The sequence below is a fragment of the Salvelinus sp. IW2-2015 genome, unplaced genomic scaffold, assembly GCF_002910315.2.
Source record: "Salvelinus sp. IW2-2015 unplaced genomic scaffold, ASM291031v2 Un_scaffold648, whole genome shotgun sequence".
Taxonomy (NCBI): domain Eukaryota; kingdom Metazoa; phylum Chordata; class Actinopteri; order Salmoniformes; family Salmonidae; genus Salvelinus; species Salvelinus sp. IW2-2015.
In genome coordinates this window covers 574,211-596,085 of record NW_019942588.1, presented here as the reverse complement: position 1 = coordinate 596,085, position 21,875 = coordinate 574,211, and the positions used below count along the sequence as shown (strand labels likewise).

The following is a 21,875-nucleotide window of genomic DNA, read 5'->3' as shown; positions in this document are numbered from 1 at the left end:
TTGCAGCTTGTAGCAGATTGTATTTTCATAAAAAGTCAAGCTAGTCTGCACCAGAACATTAATTTGTCTGACTGTCTACAGTAATGATTTACAGAGAGAATGCAAGAGAGAGAGAGTATGTGAGAGAAAGAGAAGTAAAAAGGTTAGACATCAGGAATTTACAGTCACATTGACAGTACATACAGTGCAATCGGGAAGTATTCAGACCCCTTGACTTTTTTCACGTTTTGTTACGTTACAGCCTTATTATAAATTGGATTAAATAATTTTTTCCCCCCTCATTAATCTACATACAAGACCCCATAATGGCAAAGTAAAAACGTATTTTTAGGAATGTTTGCAAATTTAAATAACAAAACGGAAATATCACATTTACATAAGTATTCAGACCCTTTACTCAGTACTTTGTTGAAGCATCTTTGGCAGCGATTACAGCCTTGAGTCTTCTTGGGTGTGACGCTACAAGCTTGGCACACCTGTATTTGGGGAGTTTCTCCCATTCTTCTCTGCAGATCCTCTCAAGCTCTGTCAGGTTGGATAGGGAGCGTCGCTGGACAACTATTTTCCAGGTCTCTCCAGAGATGTTAGATCAGGTTCAAGTCCGGGCTCTGACTGGGCCACTCAAGGACATTCAGAGACTTGTCCCGAAGCCACTTATGCATTGTCTTGGCTGTGTTCTTAGGGTTGTTGTCCTGTTGGAAGGTGAACCTTTGCCCCAGTGTGAGGTCCTGAGTGCTCTAGAGCAGGTTTTCATAAAGGATCTCTGTACTTTGCTCTGTTCATCTTTCCCTCGATCCTGACTAGTCTCCCAGTCCTTGTCACTGAAAAACATTCGCACAGCATGATGCTGACACCACCATGCTTCACCGTAGGGATGGTGCCAGGTTTCCTCCAGACGTGACACGTGGCATTCAGGCCAAAGAGTTCAATCTTGGTTTCATCAGACCAGAGAATCTTGTTTCTCATGGTCTGAGAGTACTTTAGGTGCCTTTTGGCAAACTCCAAGCAGGCTGTCATGTGCCTTTTACTGAGGAGTGGCTTCCGTGTGGCCACCATACCATAGAGGCCTGATTGGTGGAGTGCTGCAGATGGGTGTCCTTCTGGAAGATTCCCCATCTCCACAGAGAAACTCTGGAGCTCTGTGAGTGACCATCAGGTTATTGGTCACCTCCCTGACCAAGGCCCTACTCCCTTGATTGCTCAGTTTGGTACCCTTCCTCAGATCTGTGCCTCGACACAATCCTGTCTCGGAGCTCTATGGACAATTCCGTCGACCTCATGGCTTGGTTTTTGCTCTGACATGCACTGTCAACTGTGGGACCTTATATATAGACAGGTGTGTGCCTTTCCAAATCATGTCCAGTCAATTGAATTTACCACAGGTGGACTCCAATCAAGTTGTAGAAACATCTCAAGGATGATCAATGGACCAGGATGCACCTGAGCTCAATTTCGAGTCTCATAGCAAAGGGGCTGAATACTTATTTAAATAAGGTATTTCTGTTTTACATTTTTTATATATTTGCACAATTTCTAAATACCCTAAAGCGAAAACAAGGTGTTTGTGGATTGATGAGGAATTTTTATTTATTTAATCAATTTTAGAATAAGGCTGTAACGTAACAAAATGTGGAAAAAGTCAAGGGGTCTGAATACTTTCCGAATGCACTGTATAAAGTATGAAACCGATTAGACTTTCTGCCAGTTGTAACCTCCATTGCAATGCACACTTACTTGACACGCATTCGTTCTACACAACTCTGGTGCTTTCGTTTCAACATTTTTGTGAACCTCTCCTACCTGCCAACTTTAGGGAGTGTCATGCTTCGCTGTGAACTGTCTCGACTTGCCAGTCGGCTTTAGGAGCGCCTTTCCCAAGCTACTCAAACAGCCTGTGAATTCCCCTGCTGTCAATTGGGTCTTTCAACACAAAATGACAGACAAAGGACTCACAGATGAGGCTGCGTCCGCAGCATGCAAAGAAGGGGAACCTATCACCCAGGTGAGTGCCACACGGATGGAGCGCACATTAAATAGAATATGTAAGCTAGCATTAATGTATCACTTATTCACAGTAGGCCTATTTTACTTGCTTGACAGTCTGTCTCAGCAAACCTGTTGTTGAGCAAGAGTCCCCCTCAGCTATGTTAGTTGTAGGCTACATAGCCAAGCCCTGTGCTCCTTTAGCAAATACCATAGGAAAGTGTTTACTAGTAGTCCTAGTTCCAGGCCTTAGAATGCCATTATTTATACAGAGTAATGTGTTGCCTCTAGTTTGAGTTCTAACTTATCTTCTAGAGTTGTAAACTGAGAACATAGCTGAGGAGGACAGGGTAAAAACATATTTTGCAATTGACCTCTCTTTCTCTCTAATTCAATTTCAGTTCAATTTCAATTTAAGGGCTTTATAGGCATGGGAAACGTATGTTTGCATTGCCAAAGCAAGTGAAATAGATAATAAACAAAAGCAAAATAAACAATAAAAAATTAACAGTAAACATTACTTACAAAAGTTCCAAAAGAATAAACACATTTCAAATGTCATATTATGTATATATAGTGTTGTAATGATGTGCAAATAGTTAAAGTACGAAATGGAAAATAAATAAACATAAATATAGGTTGTATTTACAATGGTGTTTGTTCTTCACTGGTTGCCCTTTTTTTGTGGCAACAGGTCACACATCTTGCTGCTGTGATGGCACACTGTGGTATTTCACCCAATAGACATGGGAGTTTATCAAAATTGGATTTGTTTTCAAATCCTTTGTAGGTCTGTGTAATCTGAGGGAAATATGTGTCTCTAATATATATTTGGCAGGAGGTTAGGAAGTGCAGCTCAGTTTCCACCTCATTTTGTGGGCAGTATGCACATAGCCTGTCTTCTCTTGAGAGTCAGGTCTGCCTTTGGCGGCCTTTCTCAATAGCAAGGCTATGCTCACTGAGTCTGTACATAGTCAAAGATTTCCTTAATTGTGGGTCAGTCACAATGGTCAGGTATTCTGCCACTGTGTACTCTCTGTTTGGGGCCAAAAAGCATTCTAGTTTGCTCTGTTTTTTTGTTAATTCTTTCCAATGTGTCAAGGAATTCTCTTTTTGTTTTGTCATGATTTGGTTGGGTCTAATTGTGTTGCACTCTCTCTCTCTCGCCACCCTCTCTCTCTCTACCCCCTCTCTTGCTCACTCTGTCTCTCCCCATCACTCTCTCTGTCCTCTCTCCCCTGTCCTATCTCTCTCCCCCCTGTCCCTCTCTTTCCACCTGTCCCCCCATTTCTCTCACTCTCTGTCTCTCTCTGTCTCACAATCTTTCCCCGTCATTCTCTGTCTCTCTCTCCCCATGTCCCTCTCCCTCTCTCCACACTTGTCTCCCCCTGTCCCTCTCTCTCTCCCCCCGTCCCTTTCCCCCTCTGTCTCACCCCGTCACACACACACACACACACACACACACACACAACACACACACAACAACACACCACACACACAACACACCACTCTCTCCCCCCTCTCTCCCCCACCTGTCCTCTCTCTCCACCTGTCCCCCGTTTCTCTCTCTCCCCCCCTCTCTCCCCACCTGTCCTCTCTCTACCTGTCCAACCGTTTCTCTCTCTCCCCCTCTCTCTCGTTCACTCTGTCTCGCTCTGTCTCCCCGTCACTCTCTGTCTCCCCGTCACTCTCTCTGTCTCTCCCCCTGTCCCTCTCTCCCCACCTGTCTCCCCCTCTCTCTCTCTCTCTGTGTCTGTGTGTTTCCCCCTGTCTCTCCCCAGGACTACATGATGCAGCAAACCATGCTGAGGGTAAAAGACCCTCTCAAGTCTTTAGACTTCTACACTCGCATCATGGGCATGACGTGAGTCCTATACTGCTCTCTCACACACACACACAAAGGCGTTTCATGCCTAGTACCCTACCCCTCTAGAAGATGTCTCACTCTGTGAGTGGAACGAGGAAGGACCTAACTGAATTTGTCTAAAAGAAAGTTTCATTTTCGTTGCAAAACCTTTTCCATTTGTAGTAAATGGTTTCTATTGCTAAACGTTTTGCAAGACAATCGGCATAATGAATACACCCCAATTGTGATTCCTATTTGCCTCAGGTTGCTGCAGAAGATAGACTTCCCATCAATGCTCTTCACACTCTACTTCCTGGGTTATGAGGAAAAGAAGGAGATCCCTACAGATGTAAAGGAGAGGACAGCATGGACTTTCTCTCGACGAGCCACCATCGAACTCACACAGTAGGCACCCCACTTAAAACCTCAGCACACACAAGCACATAGATTCCAGATCTGCTAGTCGAGCTATGAAGTGCCCTGTAAACATGGAATATAATAGAAGATGATCCAGTAACATCTAACCAGGGGTCTCCAACAGGTCGATGAGATGATCCTGTAACATCTAACCAGGGGTCTCCAACAGGTCGATGAGATGATCCTGTAACATCTAACCAGGGGTCTCCAACAGGTCGATGAAATTATCCTGTAACATCTAACCCAGGGGTCTCCAACAGGTCGATGAGATGATCCTGTAACATCTAACCAGGGGTCTCCAACAGGTCGATGAGATGATCCTGTAACATCTAATCCAGTGGTCTCCAACAGGTCGATGAGATGATCCTGTAATATCTAACCAGGGGTCTCCAACAGGTCGATGAAATAATCCTGTTACATCTAACCCAGGAGTACCCAACAGGTCGATGAAATAATCCCATTACATCTAACCCAGGGGTACCCAACAGGTCGATAGCAAGCTATACGTAGTTTGTGTGCTGTCAACGAGTAGCTCGCAAGTTGATACTGAGAAATAATCAGTAGCCTAATATTACATGATTAAATCAAATAAATAATTGTTCTAATCAAACGACAGGTTCTAGGCCCATTTATAGGGAACAGTCGAAGGCAGATAGCTTAGCACCCCGTGTTATCGGCATATATTACCTTCAACAGTGTTATCTTGTGATAAAGCCATCAATGTTTTGTGATTATTGGTGTTGTAAAAATGTTAGCCAACGGGTTATCAATTAGTAGTATTTCCACTGAAATGTCAAACATGCTATCAGCTTTTTGATAAGTGGGTTATCAAAAAACATAAGTTCCGTATTATTGGCATACGGTCCTGTCACGCCCTGACTTTAGTTATATTTGCCTTCTTTATTATTTTGTTTAGGTCAGGGTGTGACAAGGGTGGTTTGTTTAGTTTTTGTATTGTCTAGTTTTTTTTTGTCTTGTCTAGGTTTTTGTCTTATCTAGGGTTTTTTGGTTATCTATGGGGATTTTGTATTGTCTAGGGGTATGTAGGTTTATGGTGGCCTGAATGGGTTCCCAATCAGAGACAGCTGTTTATCGTTGTCTCTGATTGGGGAGCCTATTTAGGTTGCCATTTCCATGTTGGTTTTGTGGGTAGTTGTCCATGTTTAGTTGCCTGGATGCACTATGTTGGCTTCACGTGTCGGTTGGATATTTATCGTTTTGATGGCGACATCGTTAAATAAAGTATGTACGCTCAAAACGCTGCGCCTTGGGCCACTCCTTTAAACGGCCGCTGACAGGTCCCCAGTTATTGCCACCTTACTATTTGGTTTAATTACAAGATATATCCGTAAAAAAAAAAATTTAAAACCAACCTCGTATCCAAAGTGTTTACTAGATAGTTGGCTAGCCTTCCTGTGAAAAAAAAGAGACTTGCCTGTCAACTTTCATTGCGTAGCCAGGTGCACCCTCCGTGGACTCTTAAAATAATTGTCATTCACCAACAGATTCAGTGTTGTAACCAAATAATGTCTCATAATTTTTTTACAGATGAATCTTATGTTTTGAGAAAGTAGTTAATATTATAATATAAATGAGTATGAATAATTTACATAAAATAAAACTTTAATTCAGTCATGTGCATTGACAAACAATTAAAACAATGTTGGAGTTGTGTTGCAAAGATGCACTTGGAAAGTAAAGGAAAATGGGTTGAATAAATATATATTTTTGACATGTTCAAAAAAAAAAAAATGTAACCTTTATTTAACCAGGTAGGCAAGTTGAGAACAAGTTCTCATTTACAATTGCGACCTGCCAAGATAAAGCAAAACAGTCGACACATAACAACAACACAGAGTTACACATGGAGTAAAACAAACATACAGTCAATAATGCAGTAGAAAAAGAAGTCTATATACAATGTGAGCAAATGAGGTGAAATAAGGAAGGTAAAGGCCATGGTGGCGAAGTAAATACAATATAGCGAAGTAAAACACTGGAATGGTAGATTTGCAGTGGAAGAATGTGCAAAGTAGAAATAGAAATAATGGGGTGCAAAGGAGCAAAATAAATAAATACAGTAGGGGAAGAAGTAGTTGTTTGGGCTAAATTATAGATGGGCTATGTACAGGTGCAGTAATCTGTGAGCTTCTCTGACAGCTGGTGCTTAAAGCTAGTGAGGGAGATAAGTGTTTCCAGTTTCAGAGATTTTTGTAGTTCGTTCCAGTCATTGGCAGCAGAGAACTGGAAGGAGAGGCGGCCAAAGGAGGAATTGGTTTTGGGGGTGACCAGAGAGATATACCTGCTGGAGCGCATAAATAATTTTATATGAAAACAAACAAAACAATTAAATCTCGATCTCCATCCCTATCTTGTCACAAAAATTTGAATAGAAAATTATCCAACCAGAATGAAAATGTTTGTTTTGTTTTTTGGTAGATACAGTACTACACCAATTTTCATCCTCTGGTGCAAGCGATGTGGGTGGTCCACTGCGACAACCATGGGTCAACCGGCCGCTCAGCCTGTCCGCCCGGGTCTACCGAGGTACACCATGCACCTTGGTAGATAAGAGAATAAAACTGTTACTAGCAGATGAAATGTGCATACACGTGGTAATCTCCTAAAAACAAAAGATGCCTAACATTGGCAGCCWGSCGGATAGCCATCCCTGCCCCGCAGTCCTCCACTGCATGGAACATGTCCACCTCACTCCACTGTTTCCTCTTGACTTTCTCCATGCTGTGGTGGTAAATACATGTAGCTAAATAACTTGGCATACTATACACATTTTAGAAAGATAACTCAATCTGAATATGTATAAACATTTACACTTCAAAGTTAAGGCAATTGAAAGGTGATGAACGTTTTCACAATAACTGAAAGTGTACCCACGTTTTTTATTTGATGATATCTGTAATGAAAATTGTCCCAATTAGTTTAATATTGATGCATACATTATAACACTTGACTAAATACTACCTCTATGTAACGTTAGCTGTTGTAAAATGAAACATAGCCTACAGTGATAAAACGCCCCCGTCAGAGGACTCTAATTTTCATACGGTAAAGCTTGACAACTTTCAGTTGTTTTCGTGATATGTATTATCTAAAGCTTAAAATGTCTTTCCTTTTTGCTTACTTAGCAGTTCTATCAACATTTAGCAACCAAGCTAGCAACAACATTAGCAAATCCGTTAGCTATATTTCAGAGGTAAAAAATTGAATATTAATGAATGACGTGTTGTCTGTCGCGCATTCGAATTGTACGATATACAGCGTGTCCCACAAAATGTGTATACATATTACTTTTTTGAAAACTCTCAAAACCTAACTTACATAAATTGCAATAAAAATCGGTGGTCAGTTAGCTACAAGGGTGTCTTCAGTTAGCTAGAAGGGTATCGTTCATTTAAATGTTGAGCTCGAGGTGATTTAGTCCTCCAACCGCTAGAGAGTGTCCGATGTTGGGGGAAAATTAGCTATAACATATGAAAAAGTATAGAAGTTTGCTTGTTTGAAACAGGTATAACGTTACTGTCAAATACATTACTCCTACCGGACAGATAGTAGTGATGGGCATTCCGACTCTTTCGGCTCAGCTCACCAAAAAGAGMCGTCTCTTTTGGTTCTCAGACTGCTCTTTAAAAAAAAAACGTTTTGTATTTTTTCAAGTCAAACAGTTTGCGATAGTTTGATTATAATTGGTGTTAAAACAGTTCTAATTAAATTATTAAATGAAATCATACTCTAACTTAACCACAATGTATTTAAAAATGCATTGGTTTGTTATGAAACATAATGCTATTAAACATGTGCATTTAAAGTATAACTTTTTAATGTATATAAACAAAGTGCCTATAAATGTAACAATTCAAAACGAGTACAATCTGAACAACATAATAATAGAATATTGCACCATATCAAAGACAAATAAATAACAATGTGCAAAACTGCAGCATCCCACTTAAAACATTAAACTGGTCCCTCTTTGCTCTCTCTTCTTTATTGCCATGTTATAACCAGCAGCACACAGCAATGCTGACCATATTTAGCTTTTATGATAGATTTTGTATTCAGAAATGCAAGCTGCCTCAAGCTGATGCGGTTTCTTCTCTCAATAATTATTTGTCCCGTTTTCGAGAAGACCCTCTCAGAGGGAACGGATGTGGCCACTATGCAGAGTCTCCCTGTCATGACTTTAGTAAGCCGTGGGTAGACAGAGGCCTTGTTCTTCCACCAGGGGCTCCTCCAAATAGGATCGGACCTGCATTATGGCGTCTGCTGAGGGATTCCTTTGTGCTGCATCTCCAGTTGCTCTCTCGTCAAACAGCATCCAAACAGCAGACGTTTGTGGCACTACTGCTGGTGCTTCTGCTCCCTCTTCTTCCTGTTGCTCTGGTGCCTGAGCCAGCTGACTGCTGGGGCTGTCCCTCCCTGCTACTGAGGTTATTCTTTGAAGAGCCTCATCAATCGCTCTGGCATCACTGAAGGCTAACTTCTTAAACCTGGGGTCAAGTGCAGTGGTTTCTGATAGCACGTGATTATATTCCATTCTGTGGAACTTTCTGTCCATTGATGAATATAGAGTGCCCATCAACTCTGTCACATGTCCTATGGTTACATTTGCTTCACTCTGGCGGCTGGCTGTGATTCGCTGCAGACCCTTACACAGGAGTATCATTTTTGAGGCTGTCACATAGCTGAAAAAAGATAACAGTAACTTATTAGTTCAGGTTCATGTTTTGTCTATTGATACTACATTCTCATCTACTACTCATATACATATAATGCCAGCAGCATACCACCCTGCATACCACTGTTGGCTTGCTTCTGAAGCTAAGCAGGGTCGGTCCTGGTCAGTCCCTGGATGGGAGACCAGATGCTGCTGGAAGTGGTGTTGGAGGGCCAGTAGGAGGCACTCTTTCCTCTGGTCTAAAAAATATCCCAATGCCCCAGGGCAGTGATTGGGGACACTGCCCTGTGTAGGGTGCCGTCTTTCGGATGGGACGTTAAACGGGTGTCCTGACTCTCTGAGGTCATTAAAGATCCCATGGCACTTATCGTAAGAGTAGGGGTGTTAACCCCGGTGTCCTGGCTAAATTCCCAATCTGGCCCTCAAACCATCATGGTCACCTAATAATCCCCAGTTTATAATTGGCTCATTCATCCCCCTCCTCTCCCCTGTAACTATTCCCCAGGTCGTTGCTGCAAATGAGAATGTGTTCTCAGTCAACTTACCTGGTAAAATAACGGTAAAAAAATAAAAATATAATACTGGATTAAATAATGATGTAGAAATAACTGCTTATGTACCTCTCTTCACTGATCTCCACAGTGACCTGCTCAAAGGGTTCCAGGACTCTGCACACCTCCTCCACCACCTCCCATTCCTATTGGGTCAGAGCATCAACAGGTGCATTGACAATGGCCAGGGTAGAGATGATGGCATCCTTTGACTCAAGAAACCGCTTCAACATATAAAATGTTGAATTTCACCTTGTAGTGCAGTCTTGATTGTTTAGGCCTCAGCTCAGGCATCCCCATCTGGCGTTGTGTAGACTTTCGTTTTTCAGCACCTACTGTGCTCCTGTGGAAGTATTCCACAGGTGCTTTCACTTTGTCCACAGTGGGCTTCATCACCTTCAGAGCATCTCTTACAATGAGGTTGATTGTGTGGGCAAGACATGGATGATGGGTCCATTTTAAAATGTTCATGACTTTGGTTATGTTAGCTGCATTGTCGCTAACACAACAGACCACTTTTCCATCTACTTGCCATTCTCTGCCACTCTCAGCAGTTCCTCTGCCAAGTTCTCTGAGGTGTGTCTGTCGCTGAACTGAAAGCAGTCCAGAAGACAGCTAGACATCGAAAAATCTTCAATGAAGTGACATGTAACCGACATGTAAGAAGTGGTTACCCTTGATGTCCAGCAGTCAGTGGTAAGGCAAACTGCAGTAGTTTTTTGGACTCTTTCCCGCACTGAAGCCTGTGCGCTCTCGTATAGTTGTGGAATAAGTACCTTTGAAAGGGTTTTCCTGCTTGGAATTGTGTACATTGGATTTAGACATTGCTATAATTTCTAAAACCTCTGTCCKCCACGATCGAAAATGGCTGGAAATCGGTGGCAATCATTTTAGCCAATGCAATATCAATTTGGCCTTGTTTTGCTACAGACATAGACTTTGGCGTAAACTGGTCCATAGAAGACTGCGTTGCTGTGGGTATCGGAGTTGGCCTACTTGACTGAGTGGATACATCTCCACGTGTGAAGGTGCTGGCTCCACCACTATCACTAGCAGGCCCGCTAGTTTCTCGAAGCTCCGCTACAGCTAGCTTCACAGTTGGGTGCACAGTTCGTATATGCTGGTGTTGTCACACCCTGATCAGTTTCACCTGTCCTCGTTATTGTCTCCACCCCCTCCAGGTGTCACTTATTTTCCCCAGTGTATTTATCTCTGTGTTTCCTGTCTCTCTGTGCCAGTTCATCTTGTATGTTACTCAAGTCAACCAGCGTGTTTTTCCCGTAATCCTTTTGCTATTCTCTTTTTGATAGTCCTCCCAGTTTTGACCCCTGCCTGACTCTGGACTTCTTTCCCGCCTGCCTTATCATCCTGCCTGGCCTAACCTTGATTCTGCTTGCCCTTCGGTACCTTTTGGTCTGAACTGGTTTTGACTGTCCACGACCATTCTCTTGCCTTCCCCTATTGGATTAATAAATATTGTAAGACTCCAACCATCTGCCTCCTGTGTCTGCATCTGGGTCTCGCCTTGTGTCATGATAGGTGTAGGTTGTGCGTAGAACCGGCTTTATATGAGATTTTGTTTTGGCAAATTCTACACTGTGCTCTAACATTGTCTACGTTATTAAAATGCATCCAAATGCTACTGTGCTTCCGACTAATTTTCCAGCTGTTGTTTTCACAGCTGTCCTTCCTCTCTCTCCTCGGCTGCTAAGTGTGTGACTGTGAGTTGGCTCGGCCCTCCCTCACGCATCTTTGGTTCATTGGTTGACACTGCGTGTCTGATTGACAGGAACAACAGGTGAAGCTGTTAGTCTGAGCAGACAGTCAAAACAACTGTGTGTGCACTTGAGCATTTAGGCCTATTTTATATATCTTTTTTGTTCTTTGAATTAGTTAATTCTATTCATTTAAATCTTTTGATTATTCATATCTTAATTTTWATTTTATTTTTATAAATAGATTTGGCTCTTCTGATATGCCGGCTCTTTGTAGGCCTACTTCAACACGTGTCATGGCTATCTGTTAGTGATGGGTTGTTCGCTAACGAGCCGGCTCTTGAAGGTGAATGTTAGGAGCCGGGTCGTTAGCGAACGACCCATCACTAACAGATAGCCATGACACGTGTTGAAGTAGGCCTACAACAGTGCTTTCAGAGACTTGACAGAGTTCACATAAATACTGAACAACTGAAAACAAAAGACATTACTGCATTGGCAAAACTTGATCAAACTTATATAAATAATGTCACGATCGTCGTAAGCATACTCAGACCAAAGCGCAGTGCGATATGGGTTCCACATGTTTATTCAATGAAACGCACAAAAACAATAAAGAACAAACGAAACGTGATGTTCTGGAGTGCTCGCAGGCAACAACACAAAAACAAGATCCCACAAAAAAACAGTGGGGAAATGGCTGCCTAAATATGATCCCCAATCAGAGACAACGCTTAACAGCTGCCTCAGATTGGGAACCATACCAGGCCAACATAGAAATAAAACAACCTAGATTACCCACCCTAGTCACACCCTGACCTAACCAAAATAGAGAATAAAAAGGCTCTCTATGGTCAGGGCGTGACAAATAAATAAAAACTGATAGGGAAACAAACAAATCTTATTACACCATAGCCCAAACATTTCTCAAGGCTGCATGTCGTCTGAGATTCCCAAAGATTGGAAAGCAGCTGCGGTCATCCCCCTCTTCAAAGGGGGGGACACTCTTGACCCAAACTGCTACAGACCTATATCTATCCTACCCTGCCTTTCTAAGGTCTTCGAAAGCCAAGTCAACAAACAGATTACCGACCATTTCGAATCCCACCATACCTTCTCCGCTATGCAATCTGGTTTCAGAGCTGGTCATGGGTGCACCTCAGCCACGCTCAAGGTCCTAAACAATATCTTAACCGCCATCGATAAGAAACAATACTGTGCAGCCGTATTCATTGACCTGGCCAAGGCTTTCTACTCTGTCAATCACCACATCCTCATCGGCAGACTCGACAGCCTTGGTTTCTCAAATGATTGCCTCGCCTGGTTCACCAACTACTTCTCTGATAGAGTTCAGTGTGTCAAATCGGAGGGTCTGTTGTCCGGGCCTCTGGCAGTCTCTATGGGGGTGCCACAGGGTTCAATTCTTGGACCGACTCTTTTCTCTGTATACATCAATGATCTCACTCTTGCTGCTGGTGAGTCTCTGATCCACCTCTACGCAGACGACACCATTCTGTATACTTCTGGCCCTTCTTTGGACACTGTGTTAACAACCCTCCAGGCGAGCTTTAATGCCATGCAACTCTCCTTCCGTGGCCTCCAATTGCTCTTAAATACAAGTAAAACTAAATGCATGCTCTTCAACCGATCGCTGCCTGCACCTGCCCGCCTGTCCAACATCACTACTCTGGACGGCTCTGACTTAGAATATGTGGACAACTACAAATACCTAGGTGTCTGGTTAGACTATAAGCTCTCCTTACAGACTCACATCAAACATCTCCAATCCAAAGTTAAATCTAGAATTGGCTTCCTATTCCGCAACAAAGCATCCTTCACTCATGCTGCCAAACATACCCTTGTAAAACTGACCATCCTACCAATCTTTGACTTCGGTGATGTCATTTACAAAATAGCCTCCAATACCCTACTCAATAAATTGGATGCAGTCTATCACAGTGCCATCCGTTTTGTCACCAAAGCCCCATATACTACCCACCACTGCGACCTGTACGCTCTCGTTGGCTGGCCCTCGCTTCATACTCGTCGCCAAACCCACTGGCTCCAGGTCATCTACAAGACCCTGCTAGGTAAAGTCCCCCCTTATCTCAGCTCGCTGGTGACCATAGCAGCACGCGCTCCAGCAGGTATATCTCTCTGGTCACCCCCAAAATCAATTCTTCCTTTGGCCGCCTCTCCTTCCAGTTCTCTGCTGCCAATGACTGGAACGAACTACAAAAATCACTGAAACTGGAAACACTTATCTCCCTCACTAGCTTTAAGCACCAGCTGTCAGAGCAGCTCACAGATTACTGCACCTGTACATAGCCCATCTATAATTTAGCACAAACAACTACCTCTTTCCCTACTGTATTTATTTATTTATTTTGCTCCTTTGCACCCCATTATTTCTATTTCTACTTTGCACATTCTTCCACTGCAAATCWACCATTCCAGTGTTTTACTTCGCTATATTGTATTTACTTCGCCACCATGGCCTTTACCTTCCTTATTTCACCTCATTTGCTCACATTGTATATAGACTTATTTTCTACTGTATTATTGACTGTATGTTTGTTTTACTCCATGTGTAACTCTGTGTTGTTGTATGTGTCGAACTGCTTTGCTTTATCTTGGCCAGGTCGCAATTGTAAATGAGAACTTGTTCTCAACTTGCCTACCTGGTTAAATAAAGGTGAAATAAAAAATTATATATATTTTTTMATATAATGGTTGTGCTCACAAAGACTTGCACAGACTCTACACTGGACATTCAGGACAAAGCCAGAGAGGAAGAAGCAAAGCGAGAGGGTTTACTCCGCCCAAAAATTTGACAATGAAAGTAAGACCACAAAGTGAGAAATTTTTGTATGACAACCAATTTGGGAAACGATGTAATTGCTAATTTGCTACCTGAGGCTTATTTGATCGAATACAAGTTTCGTGATGGATAGGTTGTTACGAATGTACTGATATAAGTGGACGCATGTGGCATTTCGGCAACAATACTACTTTATATCAGAGTTGTACATGTAGTTAATTCAAATATTTGTAATGTTTTTATTTAACCAGGCAAGTCAGTTAAGAGCAACATTTTATTTACAATGCTGGCCCACCGGGGAACGGTGGGTTAACTGCCTTGTCCAGGGGTAGAACAACAGATTTTTTACCTTGTCAGCTCAGGGATTCGATCCAGCAACCTTTCGGTTACTGACCCAACGATCTAACCACTAGACTACCTGCTGGGGTGAATGATGGCCCTGGCTAGAATGGTCCTACCCCATCTCGCCTCCTCCAGCCTGCTATCTATCTTTTTGGACATGTATTTCCATTGTTAGAGCGGTCACTCGACTATCTTATAATAGAACATTTTTGACAAAGCTCTCATCTGAGCAGGTTTAAGAAGGGGTGCTTCATGTGATTCATGTTTTTTTGTATTACATACATTCTTCGAAATTCACAACAAAATGACATTAGCTGATGAAGATTATCTCATAGAACAAAACGTATAAGATTCCACGGACCTTATTTTCGGCATTTATCCAAAAACCTTAACCCATTAATTTTCCTCATAGGCTTTGTCCAACGAACCATGGCGGATTTGGTGTCTAGAAAAGACGCCATCAATATTTCTCTCTTATTCCTGTTTAATGTTCTTCACTAATTACTTTCTCCTCAGAAACATGGACCGAAACWATGGTTCCTACCCTGTCACAATACCATGATGGTGAAGATGATATACTGTATTTCTCACTTGACTTTTCTCTCTTCTCACTTCTCTGTTCTCTATAAGCAACTGGGGCTCTGAGTCAGATGAAAAATTATCTCTTCACAACGGAAACTCTGAACCGAGGGGTTTTGGTGAGAAAACTACATGATCTTTTAATTCAACATTTGAATGTGGTACAGCCGTTGTGTTTTTCAACCATGAGACAATTCCACATGATTTAAATTGTCCCACTCCACTTTCTCTATCATGCAGGGCACATCGGCATTGCTGTACCTGATGTTTATGCAGCCTGCAAAGTATTTGAAGAACAAGGAGTAACATTTGTTAAGAAACCGGATGATGGTATATTTTTCCCTCTTCTTTTCCCTCTCTCACATTATTTTGTGTTTATGTTTAGGGTCTCTGTGAAAAACAAATTTGTGTATAGAGTACATTACAGTTGACTAGTCATCTGTATCAGGCTGTTTCAGTTGTATTTTCTCAATTTGTAAATGTAACATTCTATTGTATTTTTCCACACAGGTAAAATGAAGGGAGTGGCCTTCATACAGGATCCTGATGGATACTGGATTGAAATTTTGAGCCCAAACAACATGTTCTCCTTAACATCATAGGGAGGCAAACTGGGCCAGCACAAACTTACTGGGTTCGGAAAAAGGATGTGACATAAAAATAAGAGTGAAACTGAATAAGGTAACAAAGGGGGTTATGTGAGGAAATTAAGAAGTGAAGATGGAGTTTTTGCTTACGATTGGGATCACATGCAGGTTCCCGCGGTACTATGGACACTCAAGACAAAGGATGGGATAGCCGTAATATAAAGAGACAACACTGCAATAACATCTGGTAAAAATGTGTATGTGACCAATAAAATTTGATTTGAGATGTTTGGATGGGACAAACTGACAATGAATATGACCAGGGTAAATAACTGCTCCTAATGTGGTCTGACTGAGATCGGGATAATATCAGCCTGGTCAACATATTTGCAATAAACAGATGTGGATCATCCTCGTATTTTCAATTCCTCTGTCTTTCTATTCAAATTGTAAAGGTTTAACCAACGAGACCACTCAGCCTATTTATTTGGCTGAACATTAGAATTTGGAGCAGTAATCCCCTTGGATTTAACAACAAACAGATAACCAAGGTTGTCTCGTCAGCACCATTTCCACAGTAAAATATGAGTGACCGTGGAAAATAAGGCTTGCAGAAAACCATAGCTGCTGAAAGAAGTAACCATAGCATCAGTAGGTCTTATATATATACATATATACACACACACAATACTGTTCAAAAGTTTGGGGTCACTTAGAAATGTCCTTGTTTTTGAAAGAAAGCACAATTTTTGTCCATTATAACATAAAATTGATCAGAAATACAGTGTAGACATTGTTAATGTTGTAAATGACTATTGTAGCTGGAAACGGCAGATTTTTTATGGAATATCTACATAGGCATACAGAGGCCCATTATCAGCAAACATCACTCCTGTATTCCAGTGAATTGGCGACTCCGTGCTGCTGGCCTTCTAGGCAGAGTTGCAAAGAAAAAGCCATATCTCAGACTGGCCAATAAAAAGAAAAGAATAAGATGGGCAAAAGAACACAGACACTGGACAGAGGAACTCTGCCTAGAAGGCCAACATCCCGGAGTCGCCTCTTCACTGTTGACGTTGAGACTGGTGTTTTGCGGGTACTATTTAATGAAGCTGCCAGTTGAGGACTTGTGAGGGGTCTGTTTCTCAAAGTAGACACTAATGTACTTGTCCTCTTGCTCAGTTGTGCACCGGGGCCTCCCGCTCCTCTTTCTATTCTGGTTAGAGMCAGTTTGCGCTGTTCTGTGAAGGGAGTAGTATACAGCGTTGTACAAGATCTTCAGTTTCTTGTCAATTTCTCGCATGGAATAGCCTTCATTTCTCAGAACAAGAATAGACTGACAAGTTTCAGAAGAAAGTTATTTGTTTCTGGCCATTTTGAGCCTGTAATCGAACCCACAAATGCTGATGCTCCAGATACTCAACTAGTCTAAAGAAGGCCAGTTTTATTTTGTCTTTAATCAGAACAACAGTTTTCAGCTGTGCTAACATAATTGCAAAAAGGGTTTTCTAATGATCAATTAGCCTTTTAAAATTATACACTTGGATTAGCTAACACAACGTGCCATTGGAACACAGGAGTGATAGTTGCTGATAATGGGCCTCCGTACGCCTATGTAGATATTCCCAAAAAAATCTGCCATTTCCAGCGACAATAGTTATTTACAACATTAACAATGTCTACACTGTGTTTCTGATCAATTTGATGTTATTTTAATGGGCAAAAAATGTGCTTTTCTTTCAAAAACAAGGACATTTCTAAGTGACCCCAAACTTTTGAACGGTAGTGTATATACATTTATTGTTGTACTTGTAACCCCTTTTTCTCCCTAATTTCATGATACCCAATTGGTAGTGACAGTTTTGCCCCATCGCTGGTCGAGAGCCATGCGTCCTCCGAAACATGACCCTGCCAAGCCGCACTGCTGTTCTTGTATAGATTTACAGGAATTTGTTATCGTGGTACAGTTTTAAAACTATTGTATTGTTGGATTATAATACATTTGAATATTGTTGATCATTTTTGCAAGTGTCAGATTCGCCACCTGCATGTACACGGCTTGTCCTATTCCTATACACAAGGGGCGCTGTTTTTTCTTTGAACATTACCGCTTTTCCCACCCAAACAACATCCGGGTGTGACCCAATCCATTTGTGTTTGTGATGGTGGAATTTTTTCAGTCCGATTGCATATTATTTAATTTTTTACGCAAACTTGCCATTAATTCCCACGATTTTGATTGAATAAAGGGGAAAAGAACTTCAAGAAATTGTTCTCGTGGAAGGGAGAACGAAAGGGGATAGCTAGCTACGCTTATTGTGCTGGTATGTCACACAGGTGAAAGTGAAAACCAAGCGTTTGCGTCTTTGACTGCGTCATACAGCTATCTGACATTTTTTGATTGATTCGCTAGATTATTGGTATGGTTATAAACCGTGTGGTTCGAGCCCTGAATGCGTATTGGCTGAAAGCCGTGATATATCAGACCTTAAACAATTTATTGTAACTTTATTTAACTAGGCAAGTCAGTTGTGAATAAATTCTTATTTTCAATGACAGCCTAGGAACAGTGGGTTAACTGCCTTGTTCAGGGGCAGAAGGACAGATTTTTACCTTGTCAGCTCGGTGATTCGATCTTGCAATCTTTCGGTTACTAGTCCAACACTCTAACCACTAGGCTACCTGCCGCCCCAATGGGTACCTATGAACAGAAAAAAATACTATTTACTGGTATAATTACGTTGGTAACCAGTTTATTAATAGCTATAAGGCCAATGGTGGAAATATGGCCAATGTCCAACAGTAAGGGCTGTATCCAGGCACTCTGAGGTGCGTCGTGGGTAAGAACAGCCTTTAGCCGTAGCATATAGGCCATATACCTTATTGCTTAATTATCTAGCTACCTATTAAATGGACAATATCATTGTTGCATTACACAGTAGATAACGTTACACAGCTAGTTATGTCTACAGGTATAAAGCCAAGGTTATCCCCCTGCAGTTATGGAACGTTTGCTCACAAGTATGATTCAATTGCCTGATGACCCAGATGTAATCATGTGATCCTTCCTTAACCCATAGAAAATCCCAGGACACCATTTGACAACTTAAAAATGGTGAAAGTCCTCAATGGTGCTGCCCATGCTAAAACTGTCTTGGTCACTTGAGGCCTCTCATTCTCTATGGGAGGGTTTGAATTTGTCAAATAGAAACTATTGTTTGCGTTTTCCACATTTTGTAGTAAACTATCTGTTGCAAAATGTTTTGCAACAGAAGCGTAGTTAATACACCCCAGGTTGTCAAACTATGTTTTCTCCTCTTGTGTCAGATGTTAGTGAGACGCCTCCAGTCAAATCACAATGAGTAACAACAGCAATCCTTTGCGTCCACTGGCCTCTGTGTCAGAGATTGACCACATCCACCTGCTATCAGAGCAGCTGGGCGCCTTGGTTCCAGGTGAAGAGTACAGTGATGTCACCTTCATTGTGGAGGAGAAACGCTTCCCGGCCCATAGGGTCATTTTGGCAGCACGATGTCACTACTTCAGGTACACCTGTTTGAATGCTTTTTTCTTTTTCTTCTTTGCAATGCATGAGGTCCTTGGCTTCCCATGAAATGTCAGATGACTGTCTCTGTCGGACAGTTGGCGATTAAATATAACCTTAAAATTATTTTAGGTAATAGTGTACAATGAAGACTGAGTAACAGTCTATGAAATGTCTAACAACCTTTTCCCCAGAGCTCTGCTGTATGGAGGGATGAAGGAGTCCCAGCCGCAGGCGGAGGTGACACTGGAGGAGACCCGAGCCGAGGCTTTCTCCATGCTCCTCCACTACCTTTACACGGGCCGGGCTAGCCTCAGCTCAGCCCGCGAGGAGGTGCTGCTGGACTTCCTGGGTCTGGCCCACCGCTACGGCCTCCAACCACTAGAGGACTCCACCTCTGAGTTCCTGCGCACCATCCTGCACACGCACAACGTGTGTTTGGTGTTTGACGTGGCCAGCCTGTACTCTCTGGGTGCGCTCAGTGAAGCATGCTGGGCCTACATGGACCGGCATGCCCCGGAGGTCCTGGCCTCGGACGGCTTCCTCACGTTGTCCAAGGTGAGGAGGAAGGTTCACGTTCATTAAAAACTAATAGAAGAACATGGATCGAAACAGGAAGGGGACTACCTGGACTTGCAATTTTAAAAAATCATTTGCAAAATGTTTTCAATCGATTTTCATTGTGTGCCCCAATGAACAAAACCCAGATGACTGAATCAAAGGAAGTAGTCTGAACTGAATCTGCTTCTATCCTCTCTGTGCAGACTGCTCTGCTGACTGTGGTACGGAGGGACTCGTTTGCAGCGAGCGAGAAGGAGATCTTCCAGGCGCTGTGTCGCTGGTGCCGGCAGACCGGGGAGGGTGGCGCCACGCAGGAAGTGATGTCGGCCGTGCGGCTGCCGCTCATGAGTCTGATGGAGATGCTAAACGTGGTGCGTCCCTCGGGACTTCTCAGCCCAGACGACCTGCTGGACGCCATCAAGACGCGCTCAGAGAGCCGCGACATGGACCTCAACTACCGCGGCATCCTCAGTGGGTCTCAGTCTCTGCTAGTCCTGTTCTAGTAGTCAGCAACTAATAGTTTTATTTGTCAGTGGGAGTGTGTGCATTCTCTTTGTGTGTGTGTGTGTGTGTGTGTGTGTGTGTGTGTGTGTGTGTGTGTGTGTGAGAGAGAGAGAGAGACACAGTTGAAGTCGGAGTTTACATAGACTTAGGGTTGGAGTCATTAAAACTCCTTTTTCAACCACTCCACAAATTTCTTGTTAATAACAAACTATAGTTTTGGCAAGTCGGTTAGGACATCTACTTTGTGCATGACACAAAGTAGTTTCATTTATATTTCACTGTATCACAATTCGAGTGGGTCAGAAGTTAACATACAGTAAGTTGACTGTACCTTTAAACAGCTTGGAAAATGATGCCATGGCTTTAGAAGCTTCTGATAGGCTAATTTACATCATTTGAGTCAATTGGAGGTGTACCTGTGGATTATTTCAAGGCCTACCTTCAAACTCTGTGCTTCTTTGCTTGACATCATGGGAAAATCAAAAGAAATCAGCCAAGACCTCAGAAAATAAAATGTAGACCTCCACAAGTCTGGTTCATCCTTGGGAGCAATTTCCAAACGCCTGACGGTACCATGTTCATCTGTACAAACAATAGTACGCAAGTATAAACACCATGGGACCACGCAGCCGTCATACCGCTCAGGAAGGAGACTCGTTCTGTCTCCTAGAGATGAACGTACTTTGGTGCGAAAAGTGCAAATCAATCCCAGAACAACAGCAAAGGACCTTGTGAAGATGCTGGAGGAAACAGGTACAAAAGTATCTATATCCACAGTAAAACGAGTCCTATATCGCCATAACCTGAAAGGCCGCTCAGCAAGGAAGAAGCCATTGATCCAAAACCGCCATAAAATGCCAGACTACGGTTTGCAACTGCACATGGGGACAAAGATCGTACTTTTTGGAGAAATGTCCTCTGGTCTGATGAAACAAACATAGAACTGTTTGGCCATGATGACCATCGTTATGTTTGTAGGAAAAAGGGGGAGGCTTGCAAGCCAAAGAAAACCATCCCAACTGTGAAGCACGGGGGTGGCAGCATCTTGTGGGGTTGCTTTGCTGCAGGAGGGACTGGTGCACTTCACAAAATAGATGGCTTCATGAGGATGGAAAATTATGTGGATATATTGAAGCAACATCTCAAGACCTCAGTCAGGAAGTTAAAGTTTGGTCGCAAATGGGTCTTCCAAATAGACAGTGACTCAAAGCATACTTCCAAAGTTGTGGCAAAATGACTTAAGGACAACAAAGTCAAGGTATTGGAGTGACCATCACAAAGCCCTGACCTCAATCCCATAGAAAATTTGTGGGCAGACCTGAAAAAGCGTGCGTGAGCAAGGAGGCCTACAAACCTGACTCAGTTACACCAGCTCTGTCAGGAGAAATGGGCCAAAATTCACCCATCTTATTGTGGGAAGCTTGTGGAAGGCTACCCAAAACATTTGACCCAAGTTAAACAATTTAAAGGCAATGCTACCAAATACTAATTGAGTGTATGTAAACTTCTGACCCACTGGGAATGTGATGAAAGAAATAAAAATATGAACATTACTTCAATATATAAAACACTATGAAAACATTGCTCATCAGTTGAGCGAAACCTTCAGAGAGAAAGGAATGTGCGTGATTGATTACAAGACAGTAAAACTGATCAAAATCACTGATCTGTAAATCACTTTGCATCCCAAAGAACTTATGTCATAAAGATAAGTGATTGTGCTTTGCTC

The 21,875-nt window shown here is 42.4% G+C and overlaps 2 protein-coding genes and 1 long non-coding RNA gene across 3 annotated transcripts in view; 2 read left to right on the top strand and 1 right to left on the bottom strand.

Annotated features, from left to right (window-relative positions):
- The first annotated feature begins 1,843 nt into the window (after positions 1-1,843).
- Positions 1,844-15,955, top strand: LOC112068678 (lactoylglutathione lyase). The gene is made up of 6 exons (XM_024135880.2): positions 1,844-2,002; positions 3,765-3,847; positions 4,094-4,234; positions 15,002-15,069; positions 15,191-15,280; positions 15,461-15,955. Exons 1-6 carry the CDS (start codon positions 1,934-1,936, stop codon positions 15,550-15,552), a joined length of 543 nt encoding a protein of 180 aa, XP_023991648.1. The 5' UTR covers positions 1,844-1,933; the 3' UTR covers positions 15,553-15,955.
- On the bottom strand, positions 6,049-8,023 carry LOC112068679 (uncharacterized). Its single transcript, XR_002893614.2, has 3 exons — positions 7,586-8,023; positions 7,142-7,160; positions 6,049-6,988 (listed from the first exon to the last, which is right to left on the bottom strand). It is a non-coding gene; the product is annotated as an uncharacterized lncRNA (long non-coding RNA).
- Positions 15,956-17,662: 1,707 nt separating the features above from the next.
- Positions 17,663-21,875, top strand: part of LOC112068676 (BTB/POZ domain-containing protein 9) — a 15,409-nt gene continuing 11,196 nt past the window's right edge. The window contains exons 1-4 of the mRNA XM_070438272.1: positions 17,663-17,861; positions 18,865-19,083; positions 19,276-19,639; positions 19,846-20,133. Coding sequence (XP_070294373.1) covers positions 18,896-19,083; positions 19,276-19,639; positions 19,846-20,133 — 840 coding nt within the window. The 5' untranslated portion in view covers positions 17,663-17,861; positions 18,865-18,895. The remainder of the gene's footprint in view (positions 17,862-18,864; positions 19,084-19,275; positions 19,640-19,845; positions 20,134-21,875) is intronic.